Here is a 16,416-nt window from a genome sequence, read left to right on the forward strand (position 1 = left end):
TTAAGCGAGGGTATCAATCATAACTATAATCATATCAACCTAAATTAAATAAAAATTCAAGTTTTTATGGTATAATGACAATCCAAGTGTCAATTAAAACGTTCAAATAGGCAAACACCATAACTAAAAGTGCACTATAGTAATTACATATCTATCAATTCTATCCACAAAGATAGTCAAAAGAAGTTTAAATTTGAATTGATGCAACCGGTAGTTGAATTACCTTAAGATTTGAAGAGAAGAAGAAGTTTGAAAAGTAAACCCCTATAGAGAGAGAGAAGAGAGAGAGAGGAGAGAGAGAGAGAGAGAGAGAGAGAGAGAGAGAGAGAGAGAGAGAGAGAGAGAGAGAGAGAGAGAGAGAGAGAGAGAGAGAGAGAGAGAGAGAGAGAGAGAGAGAGAGAGAGCCCACCTTGATTTTTGTTTTTTTTTGAAATACCGCAAAAATATTGAAATATCGGTTTTATCGATGGTTTAGATCTTCAGATCTTGAGGGCTTAGATCAGACGGTTCAAGAGAAGAGTGAGATAAGAGTGGCACCCTAGACAAACCATATATATATATATATATATATATATATATATATATATATATATATATATATATATATATATATATATATATATATATATATATATATTCTTTTCAAAAACTAGCACAAAGGAAAACAACATATTACTTGAATGGAGCAGGCACTTGAAATGCACGACATAAAAATACTACCATTCCCATAAACGCACTAGTAAACGTACACAAGTAAACGCACGAGTAAACGTATACTGGAAACATATAAGAAATGCACGACATAAAAACATCTTAATTCTGATCACGCCATTCCCATAAATGGTTAATCAGACGCTGCTCTAATTCCACATGCTCATGCGTATTATGCACATATGCCACGCGTTGCAAGACTCTACGAAATTCAGCAGAATTGGGGTTTCGGTCGGGAACAATTTCTGCTATATTAGGATTTTCAAAGTAATCATGGTTAATAATAGGTTCAGAGTCTCCATAAACGTAAGCGTTCAAATAGTTATGTCGTTCTTCCTCAACAATCATGTTATGCAAAATAATGCACGCCGACATAACATCATGGAGCACATCTTTGTCCCACAAGCGAGCTTTGCCTCTAACAATTGCAAAACGAGATTGAATAACCCCAAATACTCGTTCAACGTCTTTTCAATAAGATTCTTGCATCAGCGTAAAAAATTTATCTCTTCTTGATTTAGGATTCCTTTTCGCCTTCACTAGTGTAGACAATTGAGGATATATATCGTCAGTTAAGTAATAACCGACAGTATAGTCCTTACCCATGAGAGAATAGTTTGCCGGAGGGGTTAAACCTAATGTTAGTTTGTGAAATAGATTAGAGCGCCACAAAACATTAACTTCATTATTAGTACCTGGTAAACCGAAGTAAGCATGCCATATCCACATGTCGAAAGAAGCAACTGCCTCGAGTACAAGAGTTGCTGATCCATGTTGTCCAGTATACTGTCATACCCATTCTATTGGACATACTTGCCACGTCCAATGCATACAGTCTAGACTGCCAAACATGCCAAGAAAACCTCTTAACTCAGCAACATGAAGCAATCTGGCAATGTCTTCTTCATTTGGAGATCTCAGATATTGTGCACCAAATCTCTCCACCACATGTTTGCAAAACATTTTAACAAAGGAGAGTGTTGTTGACTGCGCAATACGAAAATACTAGATCTATTGAATCAGCTGGGCTTCCGTTTGCTAGTATTTGCAACACACACATTATTTTGCCACGTGACGACAAACCGGGTTTATTGGCTGCATCATATTTCTTCATCCAGAAATCACTATGTTCCTTAAGACCACTCCTAATCCTCGAGAATAGGTGACTGCTCATTCTGTTGCGCTTCCGAAATAAAACTTCATCATATGTGGGATTGACACCGAAATAATCGGCCTTTAAGAGAGCATTTCCCGTTGCCCTATTACAGTTCCTATAAGCGCGTCTTGGGACATACCCAATACGGAGAGTTGGTTGATTAGAGTTTTCAATGATATGAGCTGCTGTAACAAGATTCATTTGAATTATGAAAGTGCATTTCTTTGTCACACTTGTTGTTCATGCATGAAATGTCTTTCAATACGTCGTCTTCTCTGGGAATCATAATCATAATCATTATCACTATCAGAATTCATTTTGCTAGTAAATAAATTATGGAATAAAAATTGAAAATATTAAAAATTGTGTGAGATATCAAATTGGTTTAATTTCTTACGGAGAGTTATGTTATATATGCTGGTGGAGGGCTAGGAGAGTACACATGCAGCATGCGTACTCTAGATAGATTCTATGCATTTCTTACACAATTCTTTATCTTGCACACACCCCAATAAATAGATTCCATGCATGCATGATTTATTTCAATCTTGCCCACAATTCTTTATCTTGCACACACCCCAATAATTTCTTACATAATTCATTAATTACAATCTTGCCCACAACCCAATGACCCTAATCAATAGTGTACAGACCACAAGAAAGTAAAATCCAATAATTCAATCTGACCCTATAAAAAGACTGTCTTTTCCTCTCTCAAAGGCACATTCCCGCCAACATCAGTAATATTTTATTTTTGTATTATCAATAATACTGTCTTCATCTCTCTCTCTTTCAGTAACAATGTCAAGCAGGGGATCATCATTTAGCATTGATGAAGACACAGTATTATGCCAAGCATGGTTGGATAATTCAATTGATCCAATTACCGGAACAAATCAATCATGCAACATATTGTGGGATAAAATTAAAGAACAATTTGAGAATCGAGGATGATACGGGGGTTTCAAGGCACGAACTATGAGAAGTGTTACAAGTCGTTGGCAACTTATAAATAAAGCAATTACTTTATTTCGTGGATGTTTGAATCAAGCCGAGGATATGAACAGATCAGGAACTAACGAAATGGACATTGTAAGATATATATATATATATATATATATATATATCAGGGGATCATCATTTAGCATTGATGAAGACACAGTATTATGCCAAGCATGGTTGGATAATTCAATTGATCCAATTACCGGAACAAATCAATCATGCAACATATTGTGGGATAAAATTAAAGAACAATTTGAGAATCAGAGGATGATACGGGGTTTTACAGAGGCACGAACTATGAGAAGTGTTACAAGTCGTTGGCAACTTATAAATAAAGCAATTACTTTATTTCGTGGATGTTTGAATCAAGCCGAGGATATGAACAGATCAGGAACTAACGAAATGGACATTGTAAGATATATATATATAATTGATATTATATATATATATATATATCAATTATTTAGCTAGAATATAATTGATTAAACTCAAACTAATATTTTTTTTTTCTTTTACAGATGGAGCAAGCAAAGAAGTTGTATGTCACCAGGTCTTCAGATAATAAACCCTTCAAATTTGATCATGCGTGGTTTATTTTGAAAGACTACGAAAAATGGACGCGCCATTCAATTCCAACTACACCTGGTTTCTCTAAAACTAATTTTCATAACGAGTCTCCAGCTCCATTAAACGAACAAGATGGCATGGGGGGGAACACCGATTCTGAAATGCAAAGACACGGTTCATCAAAAGACCGGATTGTAGAAGAGACAAATCAAAACAAAAAAAAAGTTGGCAAATCAAAACGAAACTTCTCTCAAAGAATTAACGCAACAATCTCAACGGGCGATGGAGGCCATTGAGGCAAAAGAATCGCCGTGGGAAAAAATTCTATGAAACTGAAGCGTCTAATTCTTCAAGGATAAAAAAAAAAAAAAAAAAAATCGTGAGACATTGGCATGGGAAAAGGAGATCATGAGCACAAATACATTGACTATGACACCTCAAGGAAAAGAATGGTACAAAAACGCAAAGAAACAAATTTTGAAAGATCAAACTCTTCGCAATGTACAGATTACTTCAAGAAATTTGCACTTTGAAGAATACGGAGAAAGCGATTGATTAATTTGATTAAGAATTTTAAATGTTTCGTACGTATTTGATGCATTTTTAATGTATTTCCTTTTAATTTGTTGTTTATTTTTTATTTTCAATAAATCAATAAATGTTTTATTGAAATAATTAATTAAGTTGTTGCAAATCGGAATAAATTTAATCTTAAAATTGAAATTATAACAAAAAAATACAACTAAATAAAAAAAAATGGTAGGATAGAATGGTAATTGCATAAATTAAATTATTAAAAAAAACAAAAAAATAGGAATCAATTCTAACCGCTATTGGGAGTGGCGGGTGAAAATAATAATTGAATTCTAACCACCATTGGGAGTGGCGTGTAGGTTATTAATTGAATTAAATCAAATTTCTAACCGCCACTGGCTATGGCGTGCAGAGTTATTTGGATTTTTTTTGCTGGCCGCCACTGGCTATGGTGTACAGAGCATATACTATAGCGTTAAAATTGACTGCATAAATGTAAAAATTTATAAAAATAGCGTTGGCGGTATACGTTTTAACGTATCATTGGATTACATTTTCTGTGAAATTTGGTGTTTTGCCGCAACATTTGACTTAGCATTAGGGACTTGTGTTGAAGCGGTTGAATGTGTCGGGGATTAGTATTTTAAGGCTCTCAATGACATTACATGTCATGTGGGGTTTTGTTTCTTTGTGTGTGTCTATAAGTCCTTTGGTGAGGATCTTGCTGACCTTTGTATTCATTTGATTTACACTTGTACCTTTTATGTGCTGTTGCACATTTTCATTAATAAATATTACTTATCAAAAAAAAAAAAAAAAACAACTACCATCCAAACATTTTACCAAGAAGTATAACATTTTTATTATGATGGGATTAATAAGTGGCTTACTCGTACGTTCTGTTTACATCAATTTTATGTGCTGTTACTGGCTTAGGGAACTGAAATCTCCTGTTTGTTGTATGATTGGTGTTATGGAATTGTTTGAGGAAACTTAGGGTGGAAGCCATTGTTGTTCACTTTTAAGTTTTAATAATAGAGTTTCATGACAATGTTCGTGTGTCTCATAGAAAGTCCAAAATGTCGGTGTCCTTCCCATTTCTTGAGAGATGGCTTACAAGCCCCGCACTTTTATAACGGTATTGGTATCACCTCGAGCCAAAAATGTCTGTACAAAGTATAAACCAAACCAATTCAAGTGCACAAATATATTAATATCGGTATTTTTAGTACCTATTAGCACTTGGACAGAGCGAAACGTAGGCCGTGTAGCCTTTCTCTTTTATAATCATCACCAAAGCTTTTTCATGAGTCCATTTTTGCTGCAATTTCGGTAATGGTTAGTTTGCTTCCCGCCCAATAGAGGCATGACACGTGTCCAAGCTAACTAAACAAAAAGTGTTTAAAAACAAATGCAAATTCCGTCCCTAAAACCCCAAAGTTTCAATTTTAATTACCCGTGTAAAACATACACGTGGCAGAGTCGATGACCCAAAACAAGGAACCGGTCTAAGTGGTTTTCAATTACCGTCTGTACAAGAAACCAATTAGCTTTGAAATGTAGGCAGGCATGAAAGAAGAAAACATTGTTGTTGTTGGAGATTGTTGTCTTTTTTTAAATTTTCTTTAAAAAGAATGATAATGAAGGGAGAAGACTATCTAGAAGAGAAGAAAACGTGGTGGTAAGCTTTTCTTTTGGTTTCTATCACATGACAGGTTGGCTAGATGAAGCAAGTGGGAGTTTTATAAAAGTTTTCCCTACAGTGTTTTATTTTGTACGGGACAGGGGAAGGAGAAGGAGAGGGCATAATAGGAAGAAAACAAACTCAGAACGGTTCCAATTTTTTAAACACTTTTTGTTTAGTTAGCTTGGACACGTGTCATTTCTCTATTGGGCGGGAAGCAAACTAACCATTACCGAAATTGCAGCAAAAATGGACTCCTTTTTCATGCTCGATTGATCTGTGTGCTGACAACTGGTTGCAGTGTATAAACATGGTACCCGTGAGGAAATTAGCTTAATGCAGATTCGCAATATGAAATCGAATGCGGTAGTAGAAGTAACAAAGTCGGATGGAGCTTACATATGTTGCTGTCCACCATAAGCGAAATAGATCTTAGGTTGAGATTTAACCCACAGTTGTTAATTAATAACACATTCAAAGCTCAAGGTTCCAGAGAATGGGACTTTATGTATCTTTATAAGGTTTGCAATCGTCATCATAGATTAAAAAAGGACTTGCCATAAAATTATGTTATTTTTCGAAACCTTAAGTAAGTTTAGTATCACTTTGAATAAGGTTACCGAGGGTTTGTTTAAGAGGTGCATTGGTTTGAATTTTGAAATGAGTGTTTTAGTTGAGAGAAGTACTCGAGTGTAGGATTCAACGTTATTAAGGTCAGATTCGCATTAATTTCTTCACAAATGAAGCTTCTTTAATCCAATTTTCGATGGTTATTTGGATCAAAGATTCAAACCTAGTCTTCTGCTTGACCATCTTGGAATATGCCTTTTGGTGTTTGGTGTTGAGACTTGAGACTATAGTACAAAATATCAGTATATGAATATTTATCAATTTCTGATTTATGGATATGTATCGTGGATATATCTCTCTATTTGGGGATATTTGACATTGTTTCACATACAAATATCGTGGATATATTCAAAATATCGACAAATATCATAGATATTATGGATATTTCTTAATATATCATGATACATTATTTATATTTATTTGAAATATGATAGTAAATATTAAATAAAATTATTACATATACAAAATATCGTCAAATATATCTAAATATCACAAATATCAAAAATATCGTTGAAATATCACCGATATTTACAATCGTATATATCTCTAAACATATCGAGATATTTATATATCTTTTTCTAAAATCTGAATAAATATCGACAAATATCATGATATATCGAGATATTTTGTACTTATGCTTGAGAAAACTAACTACGTAAAAGCTGAAGATAACATAACATTTTAGAAGCCCAATACATGGAAAGTTAACAAAGACTCCTTTGCATGAAGCCAAGAGGGCGGGTGTGTTTGGTGATTATGAATGAATGATTAGCTCAAGATACCTTTTCAAGTCTTTGTATGCCCCCACCTAGCTATTTCTAAAATGCCTCCCTAGCGATTTCTAAAAGAAAGAGAATAAGTCTTTGTATGCACCGTATCTCTTTCAAAGTTTAAATTTCAAATTCTTGACTGGGTTTAGGACTTCAGGCTTTGGTGCTTAATTTTGTTTCAAAGATTTTTGAATTGGTTGAAAATCCTAAATGCTGAATAATCAATATTTCACTCGAAATAACACTATTTATTCAAAAAATATACATTGAAATTCTAGAAAAGATTGCTCAAAATTTTACAGAACTATTTTGCCAAATTTCAAAAAATATATCCTATAGTCTCTAAAAGAAAATATAATGTGCTTGAATGTTTGACTACCGAGCAATAAAAAATAAAAAGGTAAAACGCATTTTGAAGAAAGAGAAAGTGCACTGAAATCTGTTTGCTAAAGTTTATAACTTTCTTGAAACAAATAGGAAAAAAGAAGAATTCGGATGACCTTTCATTACCACGACTTTACATGATTCATAAATTAATGTGATGAGAGCCCTTGTAACCTGATGAGAACTCTTATAACCCTATAATTTTATCCATTCTAACCCATCTATAAAATTTAATGAGATAAAAGGCTTGGCCTCTTCATCAGTTAATTCTCTCGACCACGAAACTCTCCCAGCAAAATTTGCTCCTGGTCCAGTGCATTTGTATTGTCCGTAAAATACAGTCCTACAATGTAAAGAACAATAATTAGCAAAAGTTATTTACAGTACTGCATTTAATTTGCACTGAAGATGAGAAACGAAATATTACCATAGCAAACACTTTCAAAATCCCAAAGCAAAGTAATACACCCCCATATCGTTGGGAATCACAAAGACTATCCAACAATCTTCAAGTGAATTTAGGGTGAGTTTGTTAAATTTTAACTCATAGAATGAAAATAAAATAAAATGGGTGGTCTACTATGGAATGAAATGTAATAGAAAGGAAATAATTTTAAATGGTATATGTTTGATAAACTGGAGAAAGAAAAATAAAAATTGGAAAAAAAAAAAAAATCATGTTTGTTTGCAAAAGCTATGGAAAGGAATAATTGTATTATTGGGTGTCCTATGGAAAGAAATTTAAGTCCCTAACTATCTATTTCCTTTCTTTTCAACAAAATTTTTAGAAATTAGTTAAGGACACAAAACTTTTTCCATTTTCATGATTTTGTTTCCATATGAAAAAACCTATTTTCTTTTTATGGATAAACAAACGCCTTCAAAATTATAGAGAAAGTGGACCACTCTTATTTTCCTTCCCTTTCTATAGTGTTTCCATCATAACAAACACACTCTTAATTAATTTATCTCATTCGAAATCTCGTGTTCCAAATCAGAGATCCATATGTTGTTGATGCACTCCCACGATAATGACGCCAGGGAGTTGTTAAATGTAATCCCGTTTAAATGTGCTATTGCCCCGAAGATATATTTAGATAACGTGGTTTCTAACAGGGCCAAAATATCCATATCCGATATATCTCACCGATATATCTCGTAAATTGGTACACCGACGATATGGTTTTTCCGGTTTTTTCGATATATGGGGATTTCGATATCCACCCCCTTTTTTCCTCCATATATCGAATTTCGATATGAAAGTTTATATCGTTAATCGATAATAATCGATATATATCAGAAATTGTTAATAATTTAATATTGAAATTTCCGTTATAAATATATCGTGCTATCTGAGATATATATATCGGGTGAGATATCCGATATTTTAGTTTTAGACCCCGGAAGATATCCGATTTAGATAACGTGGGCCTTGGTTTCTAACACAGTGCCACTATTGTGCTAAACTTGTTTCCAAGGAAATGATTTCCATGAGTGGTGATGACTGATGTGGACATGTGGCCATCCATCGGATGCAACTTGGGCATGGCTTAACAGAACAAAATTGCAGAAACTTGGGCCTATTTAGGTTTGTCGGATCAGCTACTCAGCTGCTTTTAAATTTGGGTCAAGGCTTTTTGGTAATATTTAGGTTGAACCAATGGATTTGAGCTCTTTTCGGGTTTTCCCTATGTGAGCGTCCCTCTTTTCGTTTTTTTTTTTTTTTAATGATTTGATGATTTGCTTTTGTAGCCTACTTTAAAATTTCTCTTAGGAATTCAAGTCTTTCATTTGGAATTAACCATAAAACTTATTAAAAAAACAAAGAAAAAATAAAGAGAAAATTTGTCCAAACCTCCCACTTTTGTCACCATTTTTTAAATAAACCTCCCATATTTGTGGGTATTTAATCACATCTTTTTCAAGTGTAAATATAAAAAGCTCGTACCCACCAATTAATGGTCATACCATTATTGTCCACCCTAGATGCACCGTAGCAACCCATCTTTCTTCTCCAATTCATTCTTGGGAACAGAGCCATATCTCTCTCAAATTCCGGCCAATGAAATAGAACCAACCAATTAAACAAAATCAAAGCCCACAACACCATCTATCATTCCTATTCCCGCACCACTGATCACCATTGATCACCCCTCATATTTCTCAATTCCAATTCTTGATTTATTTAAATTTAGTGAAGGCTTCAAAGACCCATTCTAACACCGAGTTACTGAATCAAGGGCTTTAAGCTGAACGTCAATTCCTCTTACTTTCCCCATTTACTGTTTTCCTATCGTGTGGATATTTTATCCTTTGTCATGCATGTTTAGTATATTACTTTTGAGAGTGTTTAATCTGTTGAAGCCTATATGGTTTTAGTGAAATAGTGAATGCACGCATTTTCCTTGTCATGTATGTTTTATGCGGATGATAATTTTATCATCGTGAATAGAGATATAAGAGGCCGGTCTGAGAAAGGCAGCTGAGGTGCTCCAAAAATACCAATTGTCATCAGAGTCGTGTACCAGCAAAGGCTAAAGCAAATATTCATTGGTGGAAGTAGTGTTACTAGGCATAGTGGTATACAACCAGAACTTTGAATTCCTATTGGTTCCTTGCTTAAAAAATATACTAGGTTCTTTTAAGTCGAGGTATATTTATGAGTTGGTATTGGTAGAAATTGCATTCTTGATATGATCAAGGCCATTGTCAACTCGTCTCAAAAAAGGGGAAAAAAACCCATAGAAGTCGAGAGGAAAAATATGACAGTAATGGCGGCTGGTTTGGTTTGAGTTGAAAGGAAAAATAAAAAAGAATTGATTTTGACTTGCCACGTGGCTAATTCGTAATCATTGATTTTAAACCCATCTTAGGGTCAGCAACTTAAGTGTCACATATATATGTCTCTTGAGGAATAATTTTGGTATTAGGTGAAATACTAACGGAATTTTGATGGAAATCAGAAAAATGGGAGTAAATTGTGAAATTTACAAATGTGGAGAGTTTATTAAAAAATGGTGACAAAAGTGGGGGTTTGGACAAATTTCCCCAAAAACAAAAGAACAATCTTGGGTAGATTCAAGCTGGAATAGATAATGATCCAATGTTAATTTCGGATGGGCTATGTCTTACTAACTTGGGCTGAAGCTGGCCTATAGTGGCCCAGTAACTCCTTGGGGATGGGTTGTGTCCGAGTGGACGATGGTTATAGAAATTGCAGTCCTCATGTTAGTATGTTACTGAAAGTTTTGAAACTGAAATGACGGAATTTTAAAATTCTGAACGAAAGTTTTGTGTTCAATTACTCTGAATTTAAACATTAACAAATAGCAACCCGACGGCGCGACCACTTCATTTTGGTAATTCTCAAAATAAGTCGCACCAAATTGACGTGTTGCCCAAGACATCTTAAGCCTTGAAATCCTTGATTTAATACTTAAGCTTTTTATTTAAGCAAACTCGGGGATTTCATAGGACCTTGGACGCTATATAATTAGTTGGGGTGTCGAGGCACCAAATTGCACATCATCTTACAATCTGCATACATTTTAAAGGTAATGCGCAGGTATTTCCAGAACCATCACTGATCCAAGGTTTGGGCTATGATACGTGATGTTATTTCATAGTGTCAACCTCACCGAAAATGAACTTGAATAACAAAATTATTAAAGATGAAATGGCATGGACAGATTTGCTAGATGTCCGAAATCCACCACCGGAAAGTTTGAACTAGTGAGGCTCTCAGAGTCTCAGACAATATGTACCAAGTTACCATTCCATGCTTTAGATTAAAGACTTCTGTACCGTCGTGCACGAATGACAGCTTAAGTACATATGCACTTACTCCTCTTAGACGGTACTTCATGCACGTACTGTTTCTCCCTTCTGATGGCACACGCATGAGTAACCAAAATGTTTTTATAAAAGTTTGAGGACCAAAATGGTCCAGATTTTGGTGGGCAAACACAAACTGGCTTTCCAGTTTTGACGCTGTGGGCCGAATAGGCCTCCTTTTGTAAAGCTTAAGCCAGCCTACTTCTTTTTGTAAAGCGTATTTTTGGACAATACCCAGTTAGCCAAAAAAACAAGTATTTTTGGGCAACATAGAAACGGTAGAACTTTTACTGATGGGTTGGGTTTCACTGAGAAAGAAACGTAAAAATAAATCAATGTCAAAGAATGGGATGAAGAAAACTTACATTTCCCTGTTAGGATCTCCCCAATTGTACCAGCCAGTGGGAAGTATGATATTATCCATGTAAGTATATGCAAAGACAACCCTGGAAAAGGTTCCCCAAGCTCTACCAAGGTAAAGAGCTCCTGAACCTGTGACTTTACAGTACACAAATGAGAACCCTGTATCGTCTAGAAGGGTTGCTCTCCCTTGGGCCGTGAGGGCCCCAAGATTTTGGGCTATTGCGTGCACATGACATCCCTGTATACAAAGACATGGAGCAATGTTTCATCAGTGCAATTTCTATGATATCATTTCTGGTTGATATGAACCAGATTTTGATTTCGGTCAACTAGTATTACCCTCCACTAGATGAGCCAATTAGAATTTCCCTCCTAATAGATGGGAAATTAGAGTCTTTCCCCCCTAAAAACACTGAAAAAAACACACGGTCAATTTGATTTTTTTTTTTTATTTGTATTGGGGGAGACCCTAATTTCCCAAGGGGGAATTGACAATGTTGTTTGTAATTTATTCGACCTAGTGTTTGGTTCACAGAACAAGATTCCTGGAAAATAGATTTTGTTCACCATGGCGCATGGCGAGCTAGATCTTCCTAATATTGACTCTCTCCCTCCTAAATAGTAAATAAATATACGGAACACTGACTCTATTTCTTTATTTGGTATAATCTTCTGGGCCATGAACCAAACACACAAATATGTTAAAGGGTTAACTAGTATTACCCTAATAGATGAGCCAATTAGGATTTTCCCAACTAGATGGAAAAGTTAGGGTCTCTCCCCTGAATACACACAAAACAAAAGTCAATTTGGGTTGACCGTGTTTTTTTTTTGTGTGTACTCAGGGGGGAAATCCTAATTGGCTCATCTAATAAGGGGATAATACTAGTTAACTCTATGTTAAATCTTTCTCCAATCTTCCTTGAACCAAACACGCCAGCTATGTTGAATTGTACATTGCAAAGACTTCGCTGATATTCTTATAAGAGAACTATATATGACAATGTCGATCGATTATTTCTATATATTCCCGAGTTTGTAAAGACGACATCATTAGCTGCATTTGGTTATTGAACAAGTGTACACAAAACTTTGCCCCTTAGGAGTGTCCTGCAAGTAAGGATCATGGCTGTGCTTAATCCTGAAAGGTATCGATCGAAATTCTATCATAGTAACTTCAAATGCCATTCATAATCTGTTGTTCATTTTAGATCACAAAAGCTTTAAGGTATTTGTAGCTAATTTGATAGACAGTTACCAAAAAACAGCTAATTTGATAGAAATTTTAGGGGAAACGGGGAACTGAACATACTCGTAAACCACCCTAGTTTTGGTACAAATCCTATAGCACATTATTTTTGAAACCATTAGCCATGCTAATAACAAGCATGTTGCTGAGGATGGTTTGTTGTTATGACTTAGGATTTGGAAATGAAACATCAGTTCCAAAATGTTGCGCTTGTTTACTACTTTACTGTTAATTGCTATAGACTATAGTTATAGACTTATAGTTAATTAAGGGCTTGTCAGTTGTGGTTTGCCAAGAGTCCAAGACCCCACTCAATGGACAGCTGAACAACTTTCAGCTGGCAGAGCTAGATCACGAACTCATCCTATTTTGAACAATATAAAATTGCTAATCAAAAAGAATGTTAGGTACTAAGCTAGTAACTACTAATTTTTTAAGTGTTTTTCATAAGGGGTGGCTAGATTGAATAATACTAAAAGAAGGTTCAAACGATTAAAGCCAAATGTATTGCATAAAGTAGAAGAGATTAAGAGAATATGTAACGCTTAAGTGAGTGTTGCAATCATTGGCTGTTCTTGTGTTTTTTAAGAATCTAATTATTCATTTACTATCGACCAATCAGATTAATACCAGTTTTAATCCATTCGTCATTCGCAGCAAGAAGGATATGGACGCTCGAAGTAATCTTTTACTCTTTTATGATCTGTCTGACCATTTGGTTTTATAGGGATTAGTGATTATTCCGAATCACCTCGCCAATGCCAAAAGCATGTAATGGTCATAATATTAAACCTCACAAGGTAGATTACAAGCCATAGCTTATGGAATCCTGATGCCCAGTTTTTTACTTAAAAAAGGGGAGCATGAAACATATGAAGAAAGAAGCGATCTCAACTTGCCAATAAAACAAACAATTCTGCCCATATGGAAACAAAGATAAAGTTCACAAGATGGGAATGTTACCTCATAAAGTGAGAGTGCGTTCCCAAAGATGAAGTCCACTGAGCCTTCAATATAGCATTCTTTATAATAATGCCTACCTAAATGATCGTATAGTGTATCCTGTGCACCCAAGAACCTACAACCCAAAAAGGCTGCCGTATCTCCTGATATTCTAAATGCCACTGCTTGTACTCCAACTTCCCCCCGTTTTGGTAGAGGTGTTGTGTTCTGCAAAATATGAAGTTGCAATCACAACACACACGCACACATATATATATTCAACTGGAGTAAATGACAGAACTAAGTACATTTTTTTTTATGCCCGAGCGATTTCTTAGTTTACAGCCTTGCAACACTATGAAGGGACATGAACCCCGGTTCAGGATACATGGCTCATAGTTTAGAGGGTAAGCGCCACACCCGTCAAAGGAGACTCGAATTTGGAACTTTCTCTAGAGTGTGGCGTAATCTAAACTAGTTGAATTAGGCGTTGGTTCATTCTACTTCCTAGAGACAATTCAACTGAATTATTTGGTATCTATAGTTTTGTGCAATTATATATGGACTCTAAAAAGATCATAGGATGAGGCAAAGACAAAAAGGGTAGTGTAGGTAGAGATAGCAAGAAACGAATGAGAATAGGATTTTGTTCAATTATTACCTTGAAAGTGATGTTCTTGGCTATGAAAAAAAGGGAATTCACAGCAAATGTTGCTGAATTAAAGGTGCCAATATGCTGCCCTCTAGCGCCAATAGTCTTTGCAGTATCTCCCCACTGTACTATGGTTTTATCAGCACCAGCTCCTTCTATGGTTATAAATGATTTTAAAGGTGGGATATTCACCTTTTCTCTGCGAAAAAAAGTACACAAAAAGGATCTATAAACTGGGTTCAATTCCAACTAAATACAAGACAAAAGAATAAGCTCAACTAGGAAAAAAGATAGGACACTGCGTGTATTAAGTCCAAATTTAGCTCTCATGGCAATATTTGATCAGAAACAATAGACAGTATGTCAGACAAAAATGATTTCATTTTTCAATAGAAACTCACTGTTTCATAATAACAAAATTACCTAAATTTTTTGCAACATGCAGCGTACTTTGTCGTTTTTACAATTAATGTTGCAACCTATTTTGAATTTATTCTAAAAATGAACGAATTTTCGATTTTGTTACTTTTCGTCAAAATCAAGTGTAAAATTGACGTTACCGTTTAACATCACCTAATTCTTTGAGGGCAATAATGACTTTCTGCTCACACATGCTTAGTTGGGTAAGGGAATGCCACACATCACCCAACTGATTGTTTTTCCAATTTTGCACTTGATTTGCGGAAATCGAACAGGTTGCATCAACTGTCAAAAAATCGAAAGTTCGTTCATTTTTAGTATGAATCCAAAGTAGGTCGCATTAATTGTAAAAAACAAAAAAGTACGTTGCATGTTGCATGTTGCATTTTAAAGTAATTTTGCCTTTGGGAATTATTAGAATAAGACCAAACAGGAAAACTTGTTTGTAGCCAGGACTATGATCAGAAGTTTATGAGGCCCATGTGACAGAACCAGAAAACAAAGAAAAAACAAGCAAAATTCAATAAAACTATTGCCTCCCTTGTGTATATACGTACTTACGTGTAAACTCCTGCTTTCACTTTGATTACAACTCTCACAAGATTAAGGAATGGAAGAGAATCAATAGCAGATTGAATTGTTGTAAAATCTCCAGCAGCAGAGTTCTTAGCGACAATAAGAGTATATGAAGGGAAGAGCTTATTAATAACTACAGAAAAAAGGGAATGTCTAAGACTACCAACAAAATCGACCCACTTCATAAAATGTTGCTCTGATAATTGGGCATGTGTCACATTGATCGATAAACGCTTCCCTGACGACGACGACGACAACTTCTTTGGTCGGATTCCTTTAGTGTGGCATAGAATTTGGCCTGAATTTAAAAGTAAAAGAAGGAATATAAGACACAGAGTATGTCTTAAATTTGACATAGTTTAGGTGAAAGAATGAGTGAAATGGAAAGAGAGAATTTTGAAGTGGTCTGTAAATAGACCTTTTATTTATAAGTTCGTTGTCGAGTAGGAAAGACAGAGAAAGTGGTCACGGGGTGTTCTACTGATTTTAAAGAAGAGAGAGGGATCACAAGCAAACAATATAAACCACATACAGTTCTTATGGTCTTGCACCTTTTTCATTTTGAAAAGTTTGTAGTTTGTAGTTTGCAGTTTTTGTTCTTGTTGGTGCCCGTGAACGTGGCTCTATGTTGGTGCGTGAAACTGAACGTGTTCTTAAAGAGTGTGGATAACGTAGTTAAGGAGCTGGGTAGCTACTAGCTAGTTGATTCCAGCTCCCATTTGCAACACGCCAACACATGCATAGTGTCGAGCGTAACAATCTTTTGTAGATATCAAAATTTGGCCCAAAGTCAAAAACTGACTGAAGCCCAATGTGCTTTTCCATGGCAACCAAATTCCTACCTGTAGCCCAAAAGAATGAAGCTCGGGCCTGATGAGGCCTTCCCCGACCCAGTTAGCAACCCTTCTGTACTTTGATAGTTTGATGGACATTCCATTGCTG

The 16,416-nt window shown here is 35.3% G+C and overlaps 1 protein-coding gene across 1 annotated transcript; it reads right to left on the bottom strand.

Moving 5' to 3' along the window:
• Window positions 1-7,494: 7,494 nt before the first annotated feature.
• LOC147511771 (Pectin lyase-like superfamily protein) lies at window positions 7,495-16,084 on the bottom strand. Its single transcript, XM_086603428.1, has 5 exons — window positions 15,460-16,084; window positions 14,488-14,677; window positions 13,848-14,054; window positions 11,638-11,873; window positions 7,495-7,781 (listed from the first exon to the last, which is right to left on the bottom strand). Exons 1-5 carry the CDS (start codon window positions 15,828-15,830, stop codon window positions 7,634-7,636), a joined length of 1,152 nt encoding a protein of 383 aa, XP_086459554.1. The 5' UTR covers window positions 15,831-16,084; the 3' UTR covers window positions 7,495-7,633.
• Window positions 16,085-16,416: the final 332 nt, after the last annotated feature.

The sequence above is a fragment of the Coptis chinensis genome, chromosome 3 (genome assembly GCF_015680905.1).
Source record: "Coptis chinensis isolate HL-2020 chromosome 3, ASM1568090v1, whole genome shotgun sequence".
NCBI lineage: Eukaryota > Viridiplantae > Streptophyta > Magnoliopsida > Ranunculales > Ranunculaceae > Coptis > Coptis chinensis.

What these genes read in the sequence shown, in the direction of transcription:
- LOC147511771 (XM_086603428.1), bottom strand. Translation starts at nt 15,830, where the DNA reads ATGTCAAATTTAAGACATACTCTGTGTCTTATATTCCTTCTTTTACTT. An exon ending in CCAAGAACATCACTTTCAAG is followed by an intron (nt 14,055 to 14,487) that starts GTAATAATTGAA and finishes CATATTTTGCAG; the next exon opens with AACACAACACCTCTACCAAA. An exon ending in ACGCACTCTCACTTTATGAG is followed by an intron (nt 11,874 to 13,847) that starts GTAACATTCCCA and finishes CTTTGTATACAG; the next exon opens with GGATGTCATGTGCACGCAAT.